The 26,244-nt window shown below is 42.9% G+C and overlaps 1 protein-coding gene and 1 long non-coding RNA gene across 4 annotated transcripts in view; one reads left to right on the top strand and one right to left on the bottom strand.

Moving 5' to 3' along the window:
• Positions 1-404: 404 nt before the first annotated feature.
• On the bottom strand, positions 405-17,216 carry LOC310688804. Its single transcript, XR_014517199.1, has 3 exons — positions 13,789-17,216; positions 3,199-8,416; positions 405-2,958 (listed from the first exon to the last, which is right to left on the bottom strand). It is a non-coding gene; the product is annotated as an uncharacterized lncRNA (long non-coding RNA).
• XRCC4 (X-ray repair cross complementing 4) overlaps positions 5,657-26,244 on the top strand; it is a 99,780-nt gene continuing 79,192 nt past the window's right edge. For all 3 annotated transcript variants that reach the window (XR_014517082.1, XM_083465512.1, XM_083465511.1), the window contains exons 1-3: positions 5,657-5,808; positions 6,170-6,322; positions 16,130-16,320. Coding sequence is in view for 2 of the 3 variants with exons in the window: in XM_083465512.1 (XP_083321638.1) it covers positions 5,778-5,808; positions 6,170-6,322; positions 16,130-16,320 (375 nt within the window). In the remaining variant the exon portion in view is untranslated. The remainder of the gene's footprint in view (positions 5,809-6,169; positions 6,323-16,129; positions 16,321-26,244) is intronic.

The following is a 26,244-nucleotide window of genomic DNA, read 5'->3' as shown; positions in this document are numbered from 1 at the left end:
TATTATTAGCATTATTGAAAGATGGGACAAAATGTTAAAATGTTTTAATAAATACTATTAATTAACTACCTTGTTCACAATAGGGGCTGTGTTTTCTAGCTAGCTTTAATAAACCATAAAGAGCAAGGATCAATTGTGGTTGAATGGACTTTTCCAAGCACCCTGTCAACATCCTCAGTTAATTATAACTGGAACTGATCCAAGCAATTGAGATAAGTGGGTGAAACGAACATCTCAGACATAACTCTTGACCCAACAATAACAAGTTCGAATGGATGTGAGCAACTTTATCTGCAAACATACAACAATTATGTTACAGCAGGCTGTCAGGTTGGAGGAGAAATGACTGTGATAGCCATTTCCAAACTGAACAATAGCTCTACTGCACAACATTCCATAGGGCAAGACTTTTGTTAGGGTTGCAGAACTGATGTGATTGATCCATTAGTTAAGTATTTCTATTGTTTTACTGGATCGGGGTGGGGGCAGCTGCCCCCTTGCCCCCCCCCCCGGCTTCACTCATGAATGACACCGGTATACTTTAAATAGTTTCTGTCATCTCAGCCGTTTTCCTTTATGGATACATTTGCAAAATGGAATTATGTAAATTGAAGGTTTGATATGTACTTGCAGCGATCCAGGTTGGTAGTATGAAGCAAGGGATTGGATCGCCCAGTTCCCTAAACTTCCCCTCTCCCTACTTTACACTTTGATTTAGTTCAGATAGTCCTTTAATATGAGATATAATTGATTTGGGACCTGCAGGAACAGTGTTTATATATTAAATTGGTAGTGGTCATGTTCCCTGGTGAGAGGAATACGTGAACATCCAAAATAGCAGGGTAATCTTGACTATTTGAAATGCTTTTATTCCTCTTCCAGCACCAGCAGACAGCACTATGCCCCTGACGTGATGGAGAGCAGAGGCACACTGGCAGGTCCTGCCCCCTAACTTGCTCTCACTAAATTATTTATTCCCCTTTTTGGTAACATTAATGCTCAAGGTATGTAGTGATTTAGACTATACTTGAAATTTGTTCATTACATTTTATTTTGTTTTTAATGTTAATTATGCTTCCTTTATATGGTAAGTTGAGTTGTCAGTAGAAGCTCCATGTTGAGTGTTTAGCTGAATATTATTTGAAATGACCCAGAAGTCTCATGTGGTTATGAGGATGAAGGCCAAATTCAGTCCCATCCACAGGTGGCAGGAAACTGATTATGCCTGCATTTGAGTCTTCGATAATGTTGGCTTTGGTTGCTGTCAGTAGATCCAAAATGAAATGCACTGGAGGACTGACGTTTACTGTGTCCATGTTTGGGGGAAATGATATACAATAATAATGTTTACAAAAAATATTACTTTAGGTCCACCATCCACTCTCAGAAATGAAGAATGTGTTTCCTTTATTGAAGAATAAAATAAATGACCTGAGAATGTGAAATGTAGACTTCCTCTGAGACATTTTGGCAAAAGAAAGCAGAAAACATAGGAAATACATCACTACATAGAGTTGTCTATGTTTCTTTACTGTTCTGTTGTAATATACAGGCTTAGTTAATATGTTCCCATTGAAACCAATGGGGCAAACTAGTCCCGTTTTCAGTGGTATCTAAATGCAGCTAACTTATTCAGTCCATTGTGTGCAAACTTCAGTAAAATATCCAAGTGTTGTAGTATTTTGATAACTGTGCTACTGATGTTGAGATGAGTAATATTCTAATGGGCTCATTGCACTCCCCACCCAAAAAAAGTTCATTTCATCTCTTTGCTTTGTGGATCAAGCTGTGTGTCTGATGCAGCTCACATTAGAACATGGTTGTAAAAACCATGGCACAATCCAGTCAGAGTTAGTGAAATTCCAGTTCCATTGATTTCAGCTTGAAAAATGTAAGCATCTTATGAAAACTTATTTTGAAGGCAACAGAACTATAAAGTGCTTATGGTTTTTAAAATAATACAGTAGCAACCCATAATAAGTTATGTGTAAGTAAGGTTTGCTCAGAGTTAGTTGTGCCTATTAATTGTGCCTAAGTTAGTCATGCCTATTAATTTCAATAGGGTTACTCTAAGTAGAACTAATGCTGGATACAATCCAATGTTATATTGTTCTAACAAGAAGAAATCATAGCTGATTAGTTATGAGATTGTTTAAGTTGCTGCTTAATTATATATTTTCTGAGTTTTTAGCTTGATGGGAGGAACATAGCAATGGCTATTCTTCCATAAAGTCAAGAGTACCATGAATTGTTCTGGTTTACATTAGCTAAGATCCAGAAAGCTAGCTTAAGCATTGCTTTGTTTTGTTGCAGCCATCAGTGACCATTTCTGTTCATATAAATTTAACCTGTAAATGCAAATTAAAACTTTAAAGACTTGACCTGCAAGTTTGAAATGCTCATGTTTCTTTGCCACCTAGGACATACACAAATCTTCTTACTGGCTTCTCTTCTACTGAGCATGTTTAGTTCTGGCCCGTAACTCAGCAACAGCATGTCGTTCAGCAGAATCTCCTGCCTTTTAGAAAGGAGACACAATCAGCATTGGGATCAATGAACTAATGGTTCCCTAGGTTTGCTAGTATTTCCTCCATTCCCAGGTAGCATTCCCAGTGGGACATTGCTTTCCTTGCTCTTCGTTGCTGAGCGGAGGTAGGACTATGAGCATCCTATTGGGTAGTGTTCTTCACTTCTAAGATGGAAGGAGGCACACTGACTGATGGTGGTCAGGGAGTACCTGTAGAGAATAGTTTTTGGGGTAGATGGTGTGGGGTGTGTGGGTGCCACAATAGCAACTGTAACAGAGATTCTTGCTATGAATTCCCTCAGGAGTGATGGGGAAACAGGCTTTTTTCAAACATCCTGACTGCAGGAATGAGTGAATGGTTGTGGGGCTCCTGTGTGATAGAAGGTTTGCAAGAATTTTGCCTGCTGCTTCAAAAATGATTACAGTAGTACCTCGGGTTAAGTACTTAATTCGTTCCAGAGGTCTGTACTTAACCTGAAACTGTTCTTAACCTGAAGACCACTTTAGCTAATGGGGCCTCCTGCTGCCGCACCGCCGGAGCACGATTTCTGTTCTCAACCTGAAGCAAAGTTCTTAACCTGAAGCACTGTTTCTGAGTTAGCGGAGTCTGTAACCTGAAGCGTATGTAACCTGAAGCGTATGTAACCTGAGGTACCACTGTACAGTGGTACTTCGGGTTACAAACACCTCGGATTACAGACATTTCAGGTTGCAGACTCTGCTAACATCGGGTTAAGAACTTTACCTCAGGATGAGAACAGAAATCATGCGCTGGCAGCGTGAGGCTGCATTAGCTAAAATGGTACCTCAGGTTAAGAACGGTTTCAGGTTAAGAACGGACCTCTGGAACAAATTAAGTTCTTAACCAGAGGTACCATGCAGAATAATGGTGACATTTTGGCATGGAAACACTCTGCTGTCATACAGAATAGACCAGAAAAGTTGGCAGATTTTTTTTTTTTTTTGCATTGGGTTGAAATATTGGTTTACAAGGAGGGACCAAACTGTAGAGGGGAGTCAAGATGTGTTTCTTTGCCCTGATCCACATTAGAGGTCCCAGTCAGGCCCAAGCTCTAAGGCTAGCAGAAGGAAGGCTCGTTTGATAAGCCAATGAGAGGGGCACTGCTGTGCTCCTTTTCCTCCCAGGGCAAAATGAGCTGTGGAGAAAGCTAGTTAGAAGTGCACTGTGCATTGGTTGCAAGTAAGTGGACAGGCAGATGAGGGTTGGTTGAGGCAGACTGGGGCTAACAGGCAGCCCTTACGGACAAGCCTCCACTACTGCTCATGTGTTTCTTGAAACATGGCAAGATCAGCTAAGGCTATGTGCCATGTGGACAGGATCAAGCTGTAAATGTAATTGTTCAAGAGTTGTAATATTTTTTCTTTTAGATCTGCATGTTCCCAAAGTATAATAGCAGAGGTTTGAGACACCTGCTGCTGCAACCTTTCTCCCTCAATCACTCTCTCAAAAGACAGTTCTGTAAGCCAGAAAGGAAAAGCTGGAGTCGAAGTATAAATGACACTCTGTGGAACAGTGAAGGAAACCTAAAAATTGGCTTCTGTATTGTGCCTGAGTGCTGTCCAAAGCAGTGTACAAAATCATTTGTCTACTAATTTTTAAAAAAGTGTCTTGTTTATTCATCAGGAATGTGGACTGTCATTGTTCGTGGAGTAGACTCCAACTAATTACATGCCAGCCAACAGCTGATTCTTACCCAGAAGGAAGCATTGCCTAATAAAGATCATAGATGCCAACACTAAAAGACACAAAGTACTAAAGATGAGCAGCTCAATCGTCAACTGTCTGATGCTTTCAATACAGCCAGTGATGTACAAATTGGGGTGGAACTCTGTGCTTCCCACCTGCAAGCCAATCTTTCTTCCTTAGCAGTTATATGGTGAGGTGTTGATATGTAATATGATTCTTCAAACCATTAGGAAAAAAATGCTGGCTTTCCTGTTGCTATAATCAATCAGTTTCCCTAAAGCGTTTCTTTGTATTAATGAAGGGACATAGAGACTGAGTGCTTTAATTTTCCAGAGATGGCAAGTATCTTCAGACTACAGAAGCAGCTTTATTGAATCTTTAAAGGCATTCCAGGATACTCCTTCCCATCTGGCTATTACTGCCTGAGAGATGCTTATCATAGGATTAAAAATGGGTCTTATTTACAATAGCATCTAAATGAGGTAGTGCTAGAAAATATTTGGGTTTTACCAGTCTGCTTTAATTAAACCGTGATATTGTTGTAAAAGTAAAATCCCAACAGTTATTATTCAACTGGCTGTCATATCAGAAATTTGCAAAAGCTGCTTTTAAGAACTTGTGAAGTTTTTAATGTGTGTTTTTCTTTCAGTAACAAATAGAAGCAAACTGTTTTTAATTGTTTATTTAAACATTTTCAGAAGTATTCACAAGCATTACAATAGGCTACTGGGTGTTTTAGGAACAAATGCTGAAATACGGTTGTAATGTGGATGATGTGCACTGAAGGGGACCTGTGTTATAAGTTTGTATTCCCCCTCCGTCCTGCCCCCATACTGTCTGGGCCCTGCAGGCTCAAAGGCCATCTGCATCATCGGAATCCCAGTGCAAACTGTGACTTCCACAGTGAATCAGATCCTTGATGTCTCTGTGGAATGAGAGAGAGGACCTGATCTACAGATGCCTCTAGGTTTGGCATGCACTGAAGATGATATCATTGCATTCTGTAGCCTAGATTAATTTCTGACAGGCCTGAAATGAGCTGGTGTGGTGAATTTTTACAGGGTGGGTTGTGTCAAATTATCTTGGGTGTTTCTTTGCTTAACCATAATCTTCTATCAAAAGCTCCCCCCCATTTGCCCCTTTATCTACACTGCTTCTTTAGTTGATAAAAAACTTTTAAATAAATGAAATAAACAAGGAACTTATGTGTAATTAAGCTTTTAAGCTTTGCATTGGTTACTCTGGGTATTCATGCTCAATCAAGAGTAGAAGACTGATTTTTCACTTAGAATTCAAACATGTTTTTCCAATTGATGAGTTCCAGTTGTGATTTTTGTTATGGTTATAGTCTTTAGACCCCTCAGCATTATTTTAAGTGAATTGCTCCTCACTTTTTTCTTTTTCTTTTTATTACAATGCAGCTGTTTTCTAAGTTAACATTTGGAGTTGAACGTCTCCATTGCTCAAGAGCAGAAGGCTTTGTTGACTTAGATCCAGGGATGCATGTGAGCAGCAGTGACCACTGCCTATGGGTTTGCACACATGTGTATAGTTGTGCTTAGCTTTGGGAGAGGTAAGAATCCTGACACAAAGGTCCCTCTTCCTCCACTTGTTGGCTCAAGTGAACTATATTTAGTACTCCCACCCCACTTGAATATTTATTCTAAAGTATAGTACAATCTCTTTCAGGTTATGGAGGCCATGCAGGTTTTGTGTATTAGATTTTAAATTCCTACAGGACAAATAAAGGAAGCTTAAATTATTTGGTCCCATAGAGAAATTGAAACATTATCTGCATTAATTCACAGAGCTGTGGTTAGCGTAGCTTGCCAATTTCATATTTTGTTCCTCTTCATTGAACTGGGAATAGATTTAAATTATATATTGTTTCTCCCCGCCCCCCCCATCCTCCATCTCTCAATTTTCCTAAACAGCCTTTTGGAGAACAATGGAGAAGAAAGTTGTTCGCATCTGCCCTGTTTCTGATCCAGGCACAACTTATTTTCTTCAGATAGCGTGGCAAAAAGATTTGGGCGCCGGTTTTGATGTAGTACTCAGTGATGGCCTATCGGCTTGGACTGGGAAAGGTGATGTATGATCAGATGCTATTTATTTATGTAATTATTTATTTCAAGGATTTCTGTCTCACTTTTCTGCAACAAGTGCACAGAATGGTATATGTGAAATGAGACTTCCCCCAGATTCTTCATAGTCAGGCCTCAAATGCATAAGCAAAACTTCAAAACTTATAGTGTTGAACTATAAGGCTAAGCCACAAACAGTGACTTTCCTGAAAACCTCAGCAGCAGCCAGCCAGGGATATAAGGTATCAAGTGGGCCTTAAGATATCCTGGACCAAAGTTGTTAAGGGCCTTGTAAATTAATACCAGAATCCTGAACTTGGCCTCGTGCCATATAGATGGTCAATGCAAGAGTTTAAGTACTAGAGTTTTGTGCTGATGGTACAGTCTTGCCACAGCATTTTGCATCAGGAGGAGCTATTGAGACAAGTTCAAGGGTAGCCCTACGCAGAGTGCATTGCTTGCCAATCCGTGATACACTACAGTCACGCTATCCCTGCTGAAGAACACCCATGGCTGGTGTACCAGCAATAGGTGTCATGAACTGGTGAGATGACAGGGAGGAGGAAGAGGATCCCCGTGAGGAGTGTAGCCAAGATTGGGACACACCGGGGCAAGCAAGGAATAGGGAAGGAAATACTCACGGGATAGTGGAGAATGGCGAGGGGGATGGGAGTCAGTGCACCAGAACCAGAGCAGCAGGACCCATCACCAGAGGTAGAGGAGCCACTGTCTCAATGAACTTAGCAGGCTCTGAGGCATAGGGAGCAGCGGAAGTGCTGCTCTAGGAGGCTGAGGCAGGCAAGTGCCCATGGCCCATCTTCCTAGCTCGCTAGGTGAGGCTCACTAGTTCTGGGAGAAGGTGTGTGATTTCTCAGCTGGAGGAGGCTTGGAACAGGTGAGGATCACATGCCTCATCGTCCAGATGCTGCAATCAACATGCAAAGTACAAAAGGGAAGCAGAGCTGAGGGGCAGCGTCTATTCAGCTGCCCGTGTTGGTAGACCTTGACTTGGATGCTGTTGGACTGCACCTTGGGTTTGACTCTGGACTGTATCCTGACCGTTGGACTTCAGATTTGGTTACTTGTATTGACTCTGGGCTGCATTTCTGGACCTTGGACCTTGCTTGTGTGGCTTGACCCCTGGAGTTTGAACTTTGGACTTGACATACTGACTTGCCGCCAGGTAGGCCAGGGGATTAGGACAGTGGTTGGAGGCACTTCTAGCCACTGCAGCTACCTGAGCCTCCAGCAACACAGATGGATCCATGAGCAGCCACATACTGCAAACCTTTTCTTTCAGAAAGCATGCAACCCTGTCCAGAACAGGCAACCAACCAATTTCCTGGACATGGGAACCACCCACCTGCAGTGCCTGCATCTGCCAAGGATTCAAACTTAGTTTATTGACCCTCATTTAGTCTACCTCATTTAGTCCAGGAAGTGGACTAGATATTGCATAGCCTTTCCTACCTCAGGTGCTGTGAAGATGTGGAGCTGTGTGTCATCAGCATACTGCTGACCCTTTGCAACCCCCACAGCTCCTAATGATCACTTCTGCCATTGTTCCATTTATTCAGGTTGCAGTCTAATGGACCTAATGTGTGTAGGGAAACTGAGGAAGAGCCATGGTGTTCTTTTTAGGTTTTCATCACTGAATTACCCAGAGTTGACAGGGCAATCTCCTTTTAAACTGAGCAGTGGCTTGACTCATGGGGTGACACAGAAGAGAAATCTCAAATGTCTTATTGGTTCATGCCTGGATATAAATGACTGTTCTGCATATATAGCTTTAGAGATTAAGTGGTTTACGAAATGTCGAGTATTTGAAGTGACCTCGTAGAGCTTGTTGGCAGGAAGAGTATTACACATATGTGTATGTAAAGTAAGTCAGTTTGTGGGTTCTTCCTTTATGCCTGTTTTGTGCTCCCAAGTGTGGGAAGCAATTGCTCTGGTGATCATCATACTTGGTGGCTGCAAGTTGCTAAATCCTAATGCTTGTCACCCTCCCAATGATTAATGGACATCAATAATCTACACATTATCTGATTTTCATTGTGAGCCATTTTCCCATGGTTCCTTTTCTTGCTTGATTGTACTCTATTGTCAGGGAACTGCCATCGGAGCATCAGGTGGTGGAGGGACTCAGGGAGGAAGAAAGAGACTCAACAGCTGAAGCAGGGACCAGCAGGGGGAGGAGTGGGTCTCTGAGGGAATGCGAGCAGGAGGGAGGGCTCAGGGAAGCTTCCAGCGAGAACAGTGGGGAGGTATCTGAGTCTCCCATAGGGAGACCCACACCTCGCCGGAAACTGTCACGCCGTGAGTCCAGGAGACGCGTTTCCGTTAAGGAGCTCCTTTGCTGGAAACGCTTCCGCAGACAGCCACTGTCGGACACTACTAGTGACTAGAGCAGACATGTCTGAGGAGCTCCGTCACACACGGAGGTTTGTGGGGTCGCACAAACTCTGAGGGAGCACGTTTTTACGCACAAGCAGCTAATCAATCCCTAACAGCAGTCCGACAGTCTCTGTACGCTGCCTGTGCAAGAGAAAGCATCATGAGCGAACCAACCGGAACCGGAGGAGCGGGGGCTGGAGCTGGTCCAAGCTTGGAAGATAGATACCGAGCGTTGGAGGTCCAACTGGCGCTGCAGACGGCGAGGCTGGAGGAGAGAAGGGCTCAGGATGCAGACAAGAAGGGGAGAGCCACTCAATTCCCCAGAAAGGTACCAGGATTGGTGCAAAAATTTGGGGGGGACCCCAAGGATTACCATGCCTTTAGGACAGAGATGCAATATGCCATTAATGTGCAGTTCGATGAATTCCCTGATGAGGAATCGCGAGTTGCTTTCGTAATTGGGCATCTTGAGAAAGGGGCGAGAGACTGGGTTCGACCCCTAATGGCAACGCACAATGACATACTAAAGGACACGAGGAAGTTCTTTCGTGCAATGGATATCATGTTTTCCAGCGATATTGAGGAAGGGGCGGTGCGCAGACAGCTAATGGCTTGTAAGCAGGGAAGTCGATCTGTCCGTGAGTACTGGACTGAGTTTACCATGCTGATTCACAGACTGAGTTGGGATTTATCGGCGGCACCCATTCAAATGCTATTTGAAGAAGGTCTTTCTTCGGCGGTGAAAGACGAGCTGTCACGGAGCCCCAGGGCGGAGTCTATGGATCAGCTGACCAAATCTGCGCTGACCATAGGAGCGCGGCAGGAGGCAAGAGCCTTGGAGAGGCGGGAAGGGAGAGGGGAACGTTGGAAGGAGTTCCGCATTCCAGACATTCCTGAGCCAGCTTTCCCGCCGGCAGAGCCGATGGAAATCGGAACAGCGCGCGCGCGCGCGCATTTTCAAAAACCAGCGAGGGGGCTAAGAAGGAGGGAAAGGGCCCCCGGAAATGCTATCTCTGCCAACAGCCAGGCCACTTTGCCAGAGTCTGCCCCCAGAGGAAGGAATGGCAAGGGATGGTGGGAGCTGTTGAGGGGGGAGAACAGGGGGGAACGGAGCAGGTAAAAGCCAACGCCTGGTTGCCACAATCGGGGCACTGCAGCCAGGCCAAAGAGCAGTGAAAGTGCCCGTGCCAGAAGCTCCTCGACCTGCTCTAGTGATTGAAGTGTCGCTAGAGCTGCAAAATGGGCACCCCCTAAAAATAAAGGCGCTATTGGACTCAGGCAGCTCCTGCAATTTTATGAGCAAGGAGTTTGCTGCTGAACACCAGATACAGACTATCCCTTTAAGCAACCCCCTGCAGGTGACCACGATTGATGGCAGGGAGTTGTTGGGAGGAGGAGTCAGCTTGCAGACTGTCCCAATGATAATGAGGGTGGCAAGGCACACAGAACTGATAGCGTTTAATGTGGCCACCCTGGGAGGCGCTCCCATTATTTTGGGAATGAGCTGGCTAGCTCTACATGATCCGCTGGTTGGCTGGCATCAAAGAGTGGTGTCCTTTGGTTCAGCACATTGCTTAGAACACTGCAAAGGGGAAAAGGGTTCAGCAGGGGCCCAAGCCACCCTAGCAGGGACTGAAGTAATGGAGAAGGTGAAGGTACCACCACAGTATGCAGATCTCAGCGACGTGTTCAGCGAGAAGGAAGCTGACCAACTACCACCTCATAGACCCTTTGATTGCCAGATCAATTTACTCCCTGGAGCACAGCTTCCCGTGGGCAAGTTGTATGCCATGTCAGACAGAGAAATGCAGGAGTTGCGAGGGTTTATTGACAAGAACCTGAAGAGAGGCTTCATCAGAGAGTCCAAAGCAGCAGGGGGTAGCCCAGTGTTCTTTGTGGACAAAAAAAACGCGGACAAGCCGAGACTTGTATGCGATTTTAGGAGGTTAAATGCAGTGACTGAACCGGTGGCTTTCCCTATGCCCAGAATTGATGATATTTTGACCAGGGTGAGGAAGGGAAAGATTTTTACAAAGCTGGATCTAAGGGGGGCGTACAACCTGATACGCATAAGGAAAGGGGATGAATGGAAAACCACCATGTTTACCCCTTTGGGGGCATTTGAATACCTCGTTATGCCATTTGGATTACAAGCAGGCTCAGCGTGTTTTCAATCTTTTATGAACCACGTACTGGGCCCTTTGCTCTACAAGAATTGCGTTGCTTTCCTAGATGATGTGTTGGTGTATTCGGAGAATGAGGAGCAACATGTGAGAGACGTCAGAGAAGTGTTGAGCAGACTGCAAGCCAACAGGCTGTGGGTCAAACTGGAGAAGTGTCGGTTCCATACCAAGGAGGTGGAATTCCTGGGGTACCGCCTGTCAGACAAGGGATTGGCCATGGATCCCGGCAAGGTACAGGCAGTGCTGGAATGGAAAACACCCAAAACCAAGAAGGATGTGCAGAGGTTCCTAGGGTTTGGAAACTTTTATCGTAAGTTCATCCGCAACTTCGCCCATCTGACGGCGCCCATCACTGACTGTCTCAGCAGTAAAAAGAAGTTTGTATGGACGGCGGAGGCGGAGCGAGCGTTTGAGGAGCTGAAAAGGGCCTTCGCCTCTGAAGAACAACTTCTGCATGTGGATTTACGAAAGAAGCTAAGGGTTGAAACAGACGCATCTGACAGAGCCATAGGGGCGGTGCTTCTTCTGCAGCCGGGGAAGGAGGAGTCAGAGTGGCGACCGTGTGCCTTCTTTTCGCGAAAGCTGAACAAATCCGAGAGGAACTACACGGTGTACGACCGAGAACTTCTTGCTATTCATGAGGCGTTCCGGAGATGGAGGCATCTGCTAGTTGGTGCACAACATAAGGTGCAAGTGTGCACGGACCATAAAAATCTAGAGTATTGGAGAACTGCGCGAGTGCTCAACCAAAGGCAGTTGAGATGGGCCCAGGAGTTCTCCAAATTTAACTTTGAGATTTGTTACGTGCCAGGCCCAGAGAATGTTAGGGCGGACGCTCTCTCACGCAAACCTGAATATTTGGAGGGGGAGGGAGCACCCGAAGAAACCCATATCATTCCAGAGGACCGCTGGGTGTGTGGGGCGACTTTGGTGGGGCAAAGGGAATTGGTAGAGGGTACGGTGCAGGATGCATACGCCCAGGACAAACTCAGGGATCTCAGGAGGGAGGAAGACAAATCCGGTGGTTTTGAGGAGAGAAACGGGGCATTGTATTATAAGGGAGCGTTATATATACCTGAAGGGGAATTGAGGGAGAAGGTACTCAAGCAGCTGCACGATAGCCCCACAGCAGGGCATTTTGGGCAACACAAGACCATGTGGCTGGTTACCAGGGAATTTTGGTGGCCCAAGGTCAGGGAAGATGTGCGGGAGTATGTGAGAGGGTGTGAACAATGCCAAAGAGCCAAGGGGGAGAGGCGGGCGCCGGCTGGTTTATTAGAACCACTGCCCACACCTGAAAGACCGTGGGAAGCAGTGGCAATAGATTTCATGACTGATCTGCCAAGGTCTAGAGGGAAAACAGCCATCATGGTTGTAGTAGACCTGTTAACTAAAATGGCCCACTTTATAGCCTGCTCACATGCGGTCACAGCAGAAGAAACAGCCAAATTGTTTGTAGAGAATGTGTTTCGGTTGCATGGCGCCCCCTTGAGGGTGGTTTCAGACCGAGGGAAACAATTTACTTCCAGGTTCTGGAGGAAGCTCATGAGCTTACTGCATGTAGAGGTTAATTTTTCAACGGCCCGTCATCCAGAAACCAACGGGCAGGCGGAAAGAGCAAATGGGGTTCTCCAACAATATTTGAGGTGTTATGTTAATGACAGAGAGAATGATTGGGTGGAGAAGCTGGGTTGGCAGAATTTGCCTACAACAATGCAGAGAACGTGTCCACGAGGATGAGCCCCTTTTTGGCTAATCACGGGTGCCATCCCAGAGCCTTCCCAGGGGGGGAGGGGGAGAACTGGAGCGTTCCAGCTGCAGAACAGTTCGTTGAAGAAATGGAAGCGATCCATCGCCAGCTCCAACTCAACTTAAACAGGGCTAAGGAGGAATATAAGAGGCAGGCAGACAAAAACCGAAGGGAAGGTGAAAGCATCAGGGTGGGGGACCAGGTGTGGCTGTCAACCCAAGGGTTGCCGTTCAAAGGAGGTTGTAAGAAATTAAGACCCAAAAGGCTGGGTCCGTTTGAAGTCATGCAGCAGGTCAATCCAGTGGCTTTCAGGCTCCGGTTACCGAACCACATGAAGCTGCACCCAGTTTTTCACAGGTCGTTGCTGTCACCGTATAGAGGAGACAGTGAAGGGAGGGTCACTAGGGGACCAGCAATGGAGGAGAAGGAACACAGCTACCATGTAGCGGAGATCCTCGATTCCAGGTGGAAGGGAGATCAAGTAGAGTATTTGGTAATGTGGGAAGGGGAACCGGAGTCGGAAAACACCTGGGTTAGGGCAGAGGATGTCAATGACGAAGTTTTAATAGAGACTTTTCATCAGAGGTTCCCACGTAAACCTCAGCCTGTAGCGAGGTTCCGAAGGGAATACTTTGCCACCACCGATGAGGAAGATTCGTTTCGGGGTTTTAGCCCTTCACCTCCCAGGGGAGAGGAAATGGGAGGGGGTGAGGGGGGCCCTGGAGGGGAGGTGGATGTCAGGGAACTGCCATCGGAGCATCAGGTGGTGGAGGGACTCAGGGAGGAAGAAAGAGACTCAACAGCTGAAGCAGGGACCAGCAGGGGGAGGAGTGGGTCTCTGAGGGAATGCGAGCAGGAGGGAGGGCTCAGGGAAGCTTCCAGCGAGAACAGTGGGGAGGTATCTGAGTCTCCCATAGGGAGACCCACACCTCGCCGGAAACTGTCACGCCGTGAGTCCAGGAGACGCGTTTCCGTTAAGGAGCTCCTTTGCTGGAAACGCTTCCGCAGACAGCCACTGTCGGACACTACTAGTGACTAGAGCAGACATGTCTGAGGAGCTCCGTCACACACGGAGGTTTGTGGGGTCGCACAAACTCTGAGGGAGCACGTTTTTACGCACAAGCAGCTAATCAATCCCTAACATCTATAGTATTACTCTGCAAAACTGTTGTGGGAATTACAGATGCCATTGAAAATTTCCTTTTTAAAAAATAATCTTTATTAATTTAAATTACACACTTATACAAAGAATTTACAATCTCATACTACAAAAAGAAAATTAAAGAAAAAACAATTAAGAAAAAAGAAAAGAAGAAAATACAGAAAAAAGAAAGAAGAAAAAGCAAATTTGCGTGTATAAAACAAACACATTTAATCTTCCTAATTAATACTTAGCCATTGAAAATTTCCATAACAACTATGGATGCTTATAAAAACAGAAATTTTTACCAGGTGTCAGATGGCCCTGGACAAAGAGTGTTCAAAACCCCCATTGTTCTAGGCGCATTTTGTGACAGGGAATTTCATTAGCATGAGCAGTTCTTGAGCTCTGGGCGCAGTACTGCACCTAAGATTTCAGATTAAAACTGCAGAGTGGAAGGAAAGGATGACTTTTCTGCCTCCCCACTTCCAGTTATTCCCTGAAGACTGGAGAAGAGACCCTCTTAAGAATATTAGGGGGTTGGCATGGGAAGAACAAGACCATATGAAAAATGAACATAATATTTTAGCTGTAGTTTGTTCATTTTCAGTTTTGTATTCTTATTTAAAAGCACTTCTAGACATTCTGTTGTTGTACACATAGCCTAGGTTTAAGGTGCCATTTAGCTCCTTGCTTTCATATCTCAGTTTCTAACACTGTGGACAATGCATCCTTTGAGGAGCCTCTTCATTTGTCAGTTGGCCCCATTGGGTTTACCTGGCCACTGTATTACAAACAGCACTTGGCAGCTCAGTCTAACCACCATTACAATTTCCCACAATGCCCCAGAGTGATGCTATATAGCAGGGATGTCCAACAGCTCGATCGCGATCTACTGGTAGACCCCAGGGAGGTTCGTTGGGTCCCTTTCCTTAGCACTGGTAAAGCCCCACCCTCCATTGTTGCACAGAGTTTAGTGAGGCTGTTTGTTTCCCCAGCGATCTGTTGGTGAGTGGCTGTCCCCCTTTCTCCCTAAAAATGGCCAACAGCTAAACTTTGAACTCCCCCCAAATGTGGCTCTCCTCCTCCATTAAAAAAGCTCAACAACTTGGATCTGAACCCCCCCCCCCAAAAAAAAACGGGGTTAGATCACTGCCAGTTTTTAATTCTGTGAGTAGATTGCAGTCTCTTGGGAGTTGGCCACCCCTGCTATATAAGAGCATTATATGAGATGAATTTGACAGCTAGATGTCTGAGCTGGAGAATTAATACGGCAGTTGATTCGACTGTCAGGTCAGATGTTTTAAAGGGGAGCTTGGACCAGATACTGGCGCTCGACTCTGCTGTGGGGCTGAGGCCTTAGCAGTTGCCCTAGGGTGTCGGGTGCTGATACTGGCCCTGACTCCTAGTCATTAAGAAGAGCGGTGATACATATTAATAGAATGTGCAGGGTGTCACCATGGAGAAATGGCTCACTACAAGGATCACTAAATGTGCAGGATGGCTCTTAAATGGATCAGTGTTGAAATCTGGGTGGCGGTACATGCTGGTGTTGGAAGACCTGTTGAACTAAACCTAACTTTATTTGTGAATTGGGTTGAGTGTAAGAGTTAAGAAAGAAAAGGAGCACAAAAAATAATTGAATAATAACATTAAAATACATTGCAGTGGAATATAAAAGGGAGATATCAAATTATCTGATCCCAGGCATATGTTTACTAAGCCCGTAGTGTTTACTTCTAAGTAGAAATGTTGAGCTTACGCTATCAAGACCAATGCCAAAGTGCGTACTTGTTTACTCTTCAAATCATCCACATGTTTTGGTTTGATGCTTTCCTTAACATAGGATTGTGAAATGGGCTTTGAAATGATAGCGTAACTTCAGATGGGGCGAGCAAAAACTAAATTGAGTTGTAAATGTTAAAAAAAAGAAGATAAGGAGCATTAAAGAGGAGAGCTGATTCAAATACTACTGAGCTCTCTAGAAAGGTCCTCTAATCCTGTGAGGTTTGGTTCGAATCCTGGATTTCAGGCTATAATCCTTGCAGAGTTATGTGCACCTAAACAATTTTATTTTAGTGGGTTTATGTGTGCCTTACCTGGATATCATCAGGCAGTTCATATTTCTTTAGCTTTAGAAACTTTTGAATCATTGTGGTGATTTTTAATTACTTGCTTCAGCAGTCAGCAGCAATAAATTGACCTATAAAGTGTTTGATTAATTACAGAATGTGATAAGGGATGGAATATAAAACCAACCATGTCTTGCCTTATTCTGTACTTTGAAGAAATCCTGTAAGAAACTGCATTGTGACAAAAATGTGTATGGAATCTTCCAACAGTGCCTGAGGAAGATATTTCCAAGGAAGCTGCTGACATGGAAATGGAACGAGAGAAATACATTGGAGAGCTTAAAAAAGTGTTGTTATTTGAAGGAGGACTGGCAGACAAATACAATTTTGATATTTCTAAAGGAGGAGTGGATGGAGAGTGCCTCAATTTTTCTTATGAAAAGAATCTGAAAGATGTTTCTGTAAGTATTGCTTTATTAAGAATTGTTACATTATGGTTTTCCCAAGAGAGTTTCAGTATAGTAGACCATTAATCTTCAGTAATATAGTGGACACTGCACAGCAATTCCTTAAACTTTATTTTAGGTTGTTTTTAATCAGTATAAGGATTTCTTTGACTTTTTGATTCCAAAATTTAAGTAAAGCAAGGAATCATTTTGTTAAACATACATTAAGTTTGAGTTATTGTCTGAATCCCAAGGAGTAAAAGGCTATATAGTTACTCTGATGAAGGCAACAACAATGAAAGCTATGGGAACGGCTTAAATTATAATGTAGCTTTGTATTTACCCTCCTCTTGGGAACATAATTTGAATGAATTTAATTTAATGCTTTTAGGCTATCTGGCATGATTTGAAAAATGACAGAAGTTTCTTGTAAGTTACTAACATTGATAAATAAAAATATTTATCACATGAGGTAAACAGAGGCTTTCCAGATCTCTAATTTTTTTCAGACCTGATGGTAAACCTTTTATATATGGTTTTTAGTCACTAACATTTCTTCAATAACTCACACTCAAAGCTACACATGATATTAATGTTATGTAGTTTTGTCCCTTAATGCTTCATCTATTTATTTTACTTAAAAACAACTGCTCAGGCCATAGACACCAATGTGATACCTGTGGATACGTATGAGAGGGAGAAAGATCAGAAATCTTTCCTCTGCCGTTTTACCATCTTCTATTTGTCCTTCCCAACAGTGCCCTATGCTTTCTACTTTTATGTTGGAAAACTTATATGTGTTTGTTTCAGGGGAAATAGGCACTTTTTTTGAGGAAATAACTACCTATCTGCACCATAGAATTGTAGAGTTTGAAGGGACCTCGAGTGTCATCTAGTCCAATCCCCTGCAATACAGAAATCTTAACTAAAGCATCCATGATAGATGGCCTCAGTCCACCACCTCTTATGGGAGTCTCTTCCACTGTTAAACAGCTCTTACTGTCAGAAAGTTCTTTCTGATGTTTAGTCAGAATTTCCTTTCTTGTAACTTGAGGTCATTGGCTTGGGTCCTATCCTCTGGAGCAGGAGAAAACAAGCTTGCTCCATCCTTCATGTAATAGCCCTTTAGATATTTGAAGATAGCTATCCTTTCTCCTCTGTCTCCTTTTTACCAGGAAAAACTTATCAAATTCCCTTCACCGTTCCTCATAAAGCTTGGTTTCCAGACCTATGTTCATCTTGGTCGCCCTCTTCTGCACACATTCCAGTTTGTCCATATCCTTCCTAAAGTGTGGTGCCCAGAACTGGACACAGTACTCCAGGTGTGGTCTGACCAAGGAAGAATAAAGTATACTGTCCCCTTAATCTGGACAATTTACCTCTGTTGATGCAGCCTAGAATAGCATTAGCTTTTTTTCTGCTGCATCACGCTCTGGACTCATGTTAAGCTTGGGGTCTTCTAAGACTCCCTAGATCCTTTCCACATGTAGTACTGGCAATCCAAGTGTCTCCTATTTTATATTTGTGCAGCTGGTTCTTCAAACCTAAGTGTAGAACCTGATATTTGTCCCTACTGAGATTCCTTTCTGAAGTTCTATTCCCATAGTTCTAGTCTCACTGAACCATGTAGGTTCCAAAAGGTGGCTTACCAGGCAAGCAGACTAGACCTGGGAAGCTGTGCTCATCAAGACTATTGCGTGAAAACTGTAATAAGATCAGGCCGCACTCTTTAGTGTACATTGTTGGAAATAAGTCCTGTTGACTTTATTTATGTATGTATGTATTTATTTATTTCAACAAAATTTATCTACCACTTGATTGTAATAAAGCCTCAAACCCATGTACAATAACATATAACATTTTCAGTAAAGGACAGTCACAGATATATTTTTAAAAACGTTCACAAATAATTGGAAACAACAATAAGCTGAAAACAAGATTAAAACACATGTAACTTCTATATGTCTGGAAAGGCTTTCCTAAACAAAAATGTTTTGAGCAACCATGAGAGAGTACAGCGATGGCGCTTGCCTGATGTCATTAGGCAGGGACTTCCAAAGTGTAGGTGCTGTTAGACTAAAATATTGATTTCTTACAAGAATGCATATTATGTGGCACCTGATACAATATCAGTTTCAAAAACTGAAGCAGTCAAGTGAGCGTATATGGGATAAGACGATCCCACAAGTAAACTGGTCCCATACTGTTAAGGGCTTTATATATGAATAGCAACACATTGAACCTGGCTTGGTTGAAAATTGTCAACCAGTTGCAGAGCAGAGATGTGATATACTAACAGGGTCTCCCTCCTGTCTTCAACTGTGCCAGAATTACTGTGGTTAAGCTCTCCTGGTCCAGGGACAGCACTGGTTACAGCTGAAATAAAAATAGACCATGCTTCCACATAAATGTGTTCAAGAATGAGAAGCCAGGGTAACAATTTTTAAAAAAACCTAATTTGTATTTTATTTTTTACTCTAATAATAATAATAATAATAATAATAATAATAATAATAATAATAATTTTTTATTTATACCCCGCCCTCCCCAGCCAAGGCCGGGCTCAGAGCGGCTTACAAGCAATAATAAAAACAAGATGAATGATTACAACTTAAAAACAAAAATAAAATACAACATTAAAATAATGGAACATTAAAATATTAAAATGTAGCCTCATTGCAGGAGGAGAAGGAAAAGAAAAAAGAAAGAGAGGGAGGGAGGGAATCAAATTGGCTCCAAGCCAAAGGCCAGGTGGAACAACTCAGTCTTACAGGCCCTGCGGAAAGAAATCAGATCCTGCAGGGCCCTGGTCTCATGAGGCAGAGCGTTCCACCAGGCCGGAGCCAGAGTTGAAAAGGCCCTGGCTCTGGCTGAAGCCAATCTAACTTCCTTAGGGTCTGGGACCACTAGGGTGTTGTTATTTATGGACCTTGAAGCTCTCTGTGGGGCATACCAGGAGAGGTGGTCCCGTAGGTACAAGGGTCCTAGGCTGTGAAGGGTTTTAAAGGTTAAAAGCAGCACCTTAAATCTGATCCTGTACTCCACCGGGAGCCAGTGCAGCTTGAAAAGCACTGGGTGAATATGCTCCCATGGCAGAGACCCCATGAGGAGCCTCGCTGCAGCATTCTGTACCTGCTGGAGTTTCTGGGACAGCTTCAAGGGCAGCCCCGCGTAGAGCGAATTACAGTAGTCAAGCCTGGAGATGACCGTCGCATGGATCACTCATCACATTTGTATTCTGTCATTTGTGTGTGTTATCTTCATGACAACCCAGTGGCTTGCCCAAGGCCACCCAGTCTGCTTCATGGTTCAATGGGGATTTAGATAAGGAAATCTAGGTATGATTGAGGTGGACAGTCTTGTATAGTGGTGATGACATTAACCAGTGGCATTATCTGCGCTTTTGAAGTATTAACATTTTTCGTAACAGGATGGATGTTGTTAAAAGTTAACCCGCTAAGCATGTGGGTAATTTGCATAACTATACTAATCAGGAAGGGGGTCTGGGGAACATAACATAGTATGGGCCTCCTTTAGTTGAAAATTTCAAGGTAACCCAGTTAATTTTATCTACTACATTAGATGTAATAAGTTAAAATAAAGGAAAGGAAAATAAGGGCTGTTGACTGGGGAACATGTACAGTTGGCAAAATCTGTATGTCTTTGGAAATACTTGCTGGAGGAAATAGTGGTAGTTTAGTTTGAGTCATTCTGCAATAAACTAGACAAAGCATTGGAAAATCTGCGCCTTGAAGCAGTCTTGCATTGGCATTGAAATGCATTTCATGACCTAATTAGGTGTTTTGCATCCTAGAAATTTATAATTCTGTGACAGCTAGCCCACACATGGGGCAGACATGAAAAATCTTCCAAGCAATGATGTTTTAGTGAAGTACAATTCATTCGAGTCAATTCACAATTCAAGCTAGTCCTCCTAAAATTTGATCTTCAATGCCTTGTGAGTGTTGATTTCAACACTGGGCCCACTGAGTTGTGCAATTGGAGTCACATTCAAATCTACATCTCCAACAGCTGCACCAATAGAACTTACAGTGGTGCCTTGCAAGACGAAAAGAATCCGTTCTGTGATTCTCTTCGTCTAGCGGTTTTTTTGTCTTGCGAAGCAAGCCCATTGACGGATTAGCGCTATTAGCGGCTTTTAGCGGCTTATCTGCTGATCGGATCAGCTGATAAGCGGCTTAGCGGCTTAGAAAAAGGGGGGAGGGAAAAAAACCAGCAGGAACTCGCAAGACATTGTCGTCTTGCGAAGCAAGCCCATAGGAAATTCGTTTTGCGAAGCACCTCCAAAACGGAAAACTCTTTCGTCTAGCGAGTTTTCCGTCTTGCGAGGCATTCGTCTTGCGGGGCACCACTGTATTTCTTTCTTGGCAGTTAAATTTTTTAATTTTTAAAATTTTTATGAGACTCAAATAGATTAGGAATTGGGGGTTCCTGTTTTGTGGTTTTATATTTTGATTTTGTTCTGTGAACCACCCTGAGACTACAGTGGTACCTTGGGTTAAGTATTTAATTTGTTCCAGAGGTCCGTACTTAACCTGAAACTGTACTTAACCTGAAGCACCACTTTAGCTAATGGGGCCTCCTGCTGCTGCCGCGCCGCCGGAGCACGATTTCTGTTCTCATCCTGAAGCAAAGTTCTTAACCCGAGGTATTATTTCTGGGTTAGCAGAGTATGTAACCTGAAGCGTATGTAACCCGAGGTACCACTGTATTGGGTATAGGGCGGTATATAAATTCAATAAATTATTATTATTATTTGACTTTAATGAATAGAGCAAAAGATAACTTCCTTTGCCTTTCTGATTATGATATCCTAGATATATGTGGGATGCTGTGAAATTGTATTTGATGTTTGTCAGAAGATGATATTAATGTGCAGTGTAGAGAATTAATAAAGAAAGGTTGCAGTTTCTACCAATAATTATTCTTCCCATGGAAGAAAAGGATTTACTATACTATAGACAGAATGTTACAACTTCATAATAGTTTGATAGCCAAAAGTAATGTTCAAATCAATTATTGTGCGTTTTAAACTATGTTTTGAAGAAATAGAACAAGTATATAACACTGCCTCTGTTTCTGTGAAATGCTTTGTTCTACGTCCACTGAACTTTCAGCCAAAGGACACGAGGCTTTCGTATACCAGAAAATACTAGAGATCTGTATTAGTTGCATCTGAAGCCACTAAATTATATAATACCAATTATTAATGACTTTGCCTCTTAAGACAGCTGTCTTTTGTCTTAAGAGTTTTTAACATGCTGCTCTTTGGAAACGCTCTTAGACTGGTAAGGGCAAACTAGACTGTTGAGAATTGCATTAAAATAACAATAGGCTTGGTACACAGTAGGGCTTGTGTGTCAAAGCAGCTGCAGAGCAAAATGGGCCACACACACTGAGAACTCAGTAAGGGGCCATTGAGGCTCGGCCAGCTAAACTGCTGCCACCTAAACAAACACCATAACAAGAGTCAGTGATTTACTGTTTGATCTAAGTAGGTGACCACTTGGAAGTAAATCTTTCCAAGTACTTCAGCTAGGAACTCTCTGCATATAACAAATAAATGGGACTCCTGCAAGACTTTCTCATTGGAGGTGGCAATTAAATTGATTAAAGACCTCTTGATAAGCAGCATTTGAGGGCTAGCAAACCTTTCTGTATAATAAGGTGGCAAGTATTGTATTTTCTTTCTGCCTCCACCCCCGCCTAAGAACATTGCTAAAATTTTAGTCAATGAAGTTCTGTCAGCATGCGAAAAACGACATGATTTACTAGGCTGAAGAAAGAAACCCACATAATTTGTTTCAGCTTGTCCATCTTTTTTGTAGTGTGTTCTTAAAATACAGGTCACAGGACAGAGGGATAATTTTAATTTTCAAATGGATTATAGCATCACCTTATATGCATGCGTATATTTTCACATATCCCTCTGCACCATCACCAAATAGAATTTGTGTGCATTTCAGAGTTTCCCATATGGTAATGTCAAGGACCCAAAGTCTCTGAGTTGTGCTTTCCTGTTTTGGGATGCATGCTGGGCATTATAGCTCTTGATATTTCAAGTCAGTGTTTACATTTTCTTGTTCAGCTGAGTTAAAATAACTTCTTGTCATGAGGAAAATCTTTAAATCATGGGCTGGTGACAAGACTTGGTTTCCACAGAGGGAGGAAGAGAGAAAGAGAAGAAAGAGATGATTATGGAACATCAAGTGCATCGTGACTGCTCCGCCACATCATTCATATTGTTATTTTTTTAAAAAATATAAACCTACAGGACGTAAAATGTTTTGCCTACAATTTGCCTTTGCCAGTGTTCGGCATCTTCAGAGAAGGAACTCATTCCCTATTAGATACTATGGAAATAGCTGCAGGCTCAAACTGTGAATTTCTAGCATTTCACATTCATAAAGGCAAATGTTTAAATTTATTGGTTGCACAAAAAATGAAATCCTCATTGCTTCTATTTCTGATAGTCAATGCATATGTAAAAAAAACAGGACCACCCATGTGCAAGCTCTGGGGAACCCAGCATGTTTGGGGGAGCCCAGATGTGCATGTGTATGGGGAAGAGGAAGTGAATCTCTAAAGCGAATTCCCCCAAACAGCCCATTGTGCAGTGAGCATGCTCAGTGGCCACCAAATGCTGACTGGGGGGTCTAGCTCTAGGGGATCAGAAATCAGGTAGAAAGACTGGAATGGAGTACGCTTTGGCAAGGGCATGGCTGGGTAACTGGAACAGTTAACAGAAGCAGGGAAACTGGAACAGTTAACAGGGCATTTTGTCATATTTATGATATTTATGGCTGGATTCAAAAAGAACTTAATTTTTTTTGCTTACAAACATGGGAGTCTAGGGAAGACATGTGAGAATGATAAAAGGGTGATAAAAGGGTGGGGGCAGTTTTGAATCAGTGCCATGCTTGTTTGTTTATTTGCTTGCTTGCTGCTACTGCTGCTGTTGTTTAAGAAGGCACCTACTAAAGAGAGAATAGTATGCAGGGTCTTTTTGTATCATAAAAGTCATTCCAGGACTATTTGGATTCTGGCCACACTATAGACGGTTTTGCTCTTTGCCCCTCTGCCAAATCTCCGATTTAAATTCACCATAGTTCTGGTTAGCAGTGTCAGTTCCTAAACCTTAGCATTTTTGTCTCTGCAGCTAACAGCAGCTTCTAAGGTGGAGGTGCAAGGTAAAATTCTCACCATGTTGTAGCCAAATCCCTTCTCCAGTGGCTGCTTCTTGAAATATACTGCAAGCTTCGAGTCCAAAAATTATGGCAGCACTTCAAGCCTTATCTTTACAGCCATTGATGGAGCCATCCTTTGTAAATTTGTACAGTTATTAGTTAGTACTATATTGCAAAAACATCTAAACTGGTGGCCATCATACTATTTTGTAGTGAGATTTCATAAATGAAATATCTGGCATGTGAATTAAATTAACATTGTGAAGTAAATTAACATTGTGGTTCATCTTGTTTACCTACCTAAATTATTAAAAACTTTTCAAGAGTAATTACTATATTTCTAATCTAAGAAAACTGTTTTACACCAGTGATGTTTTGTTTTGTAGCCATTTGTTGGATTCCCAGAGAAGCTATACCTTGTGCATAAGAAGACTCAGAGGAATCTCCTGATAGCTGGAACTCTGACTCCCATTACTAGAATGATATTTAAATTAAAAAAATGGCCCTGATTCTATGTACATAGGCCATGGCCCAGCATATAATGTCCTGGGAATATTGTCAAATATCAACAACCTCTACATCTGGCAAATGACAATTACAATCCTCATTAAAAACCTGGTGTTTACCATGAATAATTAATATACTGAAAGAAGTTAAATGTAAAACCTTTCCTAAAGCCTTACATATATCAGTTTTCAGGAATTCCTCATTAACAATCCAGTAATTCCATTCATGAGCACAGTTATATAATGAATGTTAGGGAGTGGGTGGCGCTATGGTCTAAACCACTGAGTCTCCTGGGATTGCCTATCAGAAGCTTTGCAGTTTGAATCCATGTGATGGGGTGAGCTTCCATTGCCGTGTTCCAGCTTCTGCCAACCTAGCAGTTCAAAAGCATACGAGTGCAAGTAGATAAATAGGTACCGCTGCAGCGGGAAGGTAAACAGCATTTCCATGTGCTCTGGTTTCCGTAACGGTGTTCTGTTGTGCGGTTTAGTCATGCTGGCCACATGACCCAGAAAGCTGGACAAACGCCAGCTCCCTTGTCCTGAAGCGAGATGAGTGCTGCACCCCATAGTTGCCTTTGACTGGACTTGACCATCCAGGGATCTTTTTACCTTTACTTAGATAATGAATAGTGGTATGTCAACTACAGGCTTCTTTGGATGAAGCTAATTATTGGATAGGGCTAATTATCAGATCTCATTTCACTTTGACTTTTTATCTGTTTTGGGGGCAGAAACTGATTTGGCGACAATCTTTGCCATTGTGTCCCTGCCCATCCCCTGCACCATCCCAGTAAGCATTGACACTGCTGTGGGAAGGTCATTGACCATAGACTTTTCTGGATCACCTGACAGGGTTGGGAGCAGGGAGCACTGTTTTGTAATGTTTCCACTTAAGTTCCAGAACTGAATACAAAGAGACTATTGCTCCATCTCAAAGCTATGCATTTTTCTTTCACTGTTTAATATCTACTGGACAATTTACTGGACAGGGATTTGGAGCTCAGTGTCAGAAATACGTGTCTCTTAGTGAGATGGTGGTTCAGTGAATCTGGTATCTGGTGTCAGTAATGGGTTAGATGAACACCTGTGGACGAGCTCACTCCAGATATGACTGAGATGTTAGTGATTTGTGGCCAGTTGAACTTCTGGTTGTGGTTATGATTTATTGAAGGATCCGGTTTATAGCTTGGGAATTTTTCGTGTTTGGTGTTTCTGGACCTGGCTTTTATGTTTAGGTGGCATATGTGACCAAGAGTATTTTTTCAATCCAGCTTCCCCAGTCTGCTAGCTCTAATCTCTTAGCTATGGTGTTTGGTCCACTTGTTGCAGGTTTTGTCGATGGGGTTGAAGTTCATTCTTTTTCAACAAAAGCTTTTATGTTAAGTTTGCAACTCTTCTTTGCATCTGGCCTTCTGACTTATCAGACAGATGGGAAAAAGCACTCCTAGCCAGATAATTTCCTAAAGATTTAACAGCTGTTGATATGAAACTTAAACTAGCAAACATTATTCATACTCCTCATAAAACAACATTTTTGTATGATGATATGAAAATAATGAATATTTTGGAGCATAAAATTTATATGGAGAGAGAGAGAAATACAGTTTTGAGGAGTATGTAAGCAATTAGCTAAGTTCTTGAGAAAGCGCTTGCTAGGATCCCTCCAATATGGAGAGGGGGGCAAACTTCATGTTATTCTGTTGGTGCTTGCTGAGTGCTGTTGCTACATCAGCACATGGCAGCTGAGAATGTTCATTGCCTCTTTATGTGAAGCAGATGGTGCCAGAGAATTATGTGGTGTTCATGTAAATGTGGGTATCAGAGGGGTAAGTCCATATCAAAACTTGTCAGCTTTTTTCCATGGTTGGTAGATAGCATGGCATTGCCATTTGTGTGTGTCTGCCTGCTCTCTGTGGTATCTCTTTGGGCTATGGCTCTTTGTTGGCATCTGGTGATAATATGTTTTCCCTTAGTATTATGCTTTGGGATTTTATTTTTGCTCTGATACAACATGGCTTCCCTCTGTGTCTGCTCCCACTTTACCCATATTTGGCACAGTTGCAATGTCCCACGTTGCTTTGCTGGTGGAACTTAAAGGTGTGCTTGCGGTCACAATCCCAGTTACCTTACATGGTTGTGGTGTTCACTTTCTGTGCTTAAGAACCAGAAACTAAACCAAAGGGAAACATCTTTCTATTTGTTAAGTAATCTTTTTTAAATGC

The sequence above is a fragment of the Podarcis liolepis genome (assembly GCF_965112155.1).
Source record: "Podarcis liolepis genome assembly, chromosome: 11".
Classification (NCBI taxonomy): Eukaryota; Metazoa; Chordata; class Lepidosauria; order Squamata; family Lacertidae; genus Podarcis; species Podarcis liolepis.
This window is presented reverse-complemented; position numbering and strand designations above follow the sequence as displayed.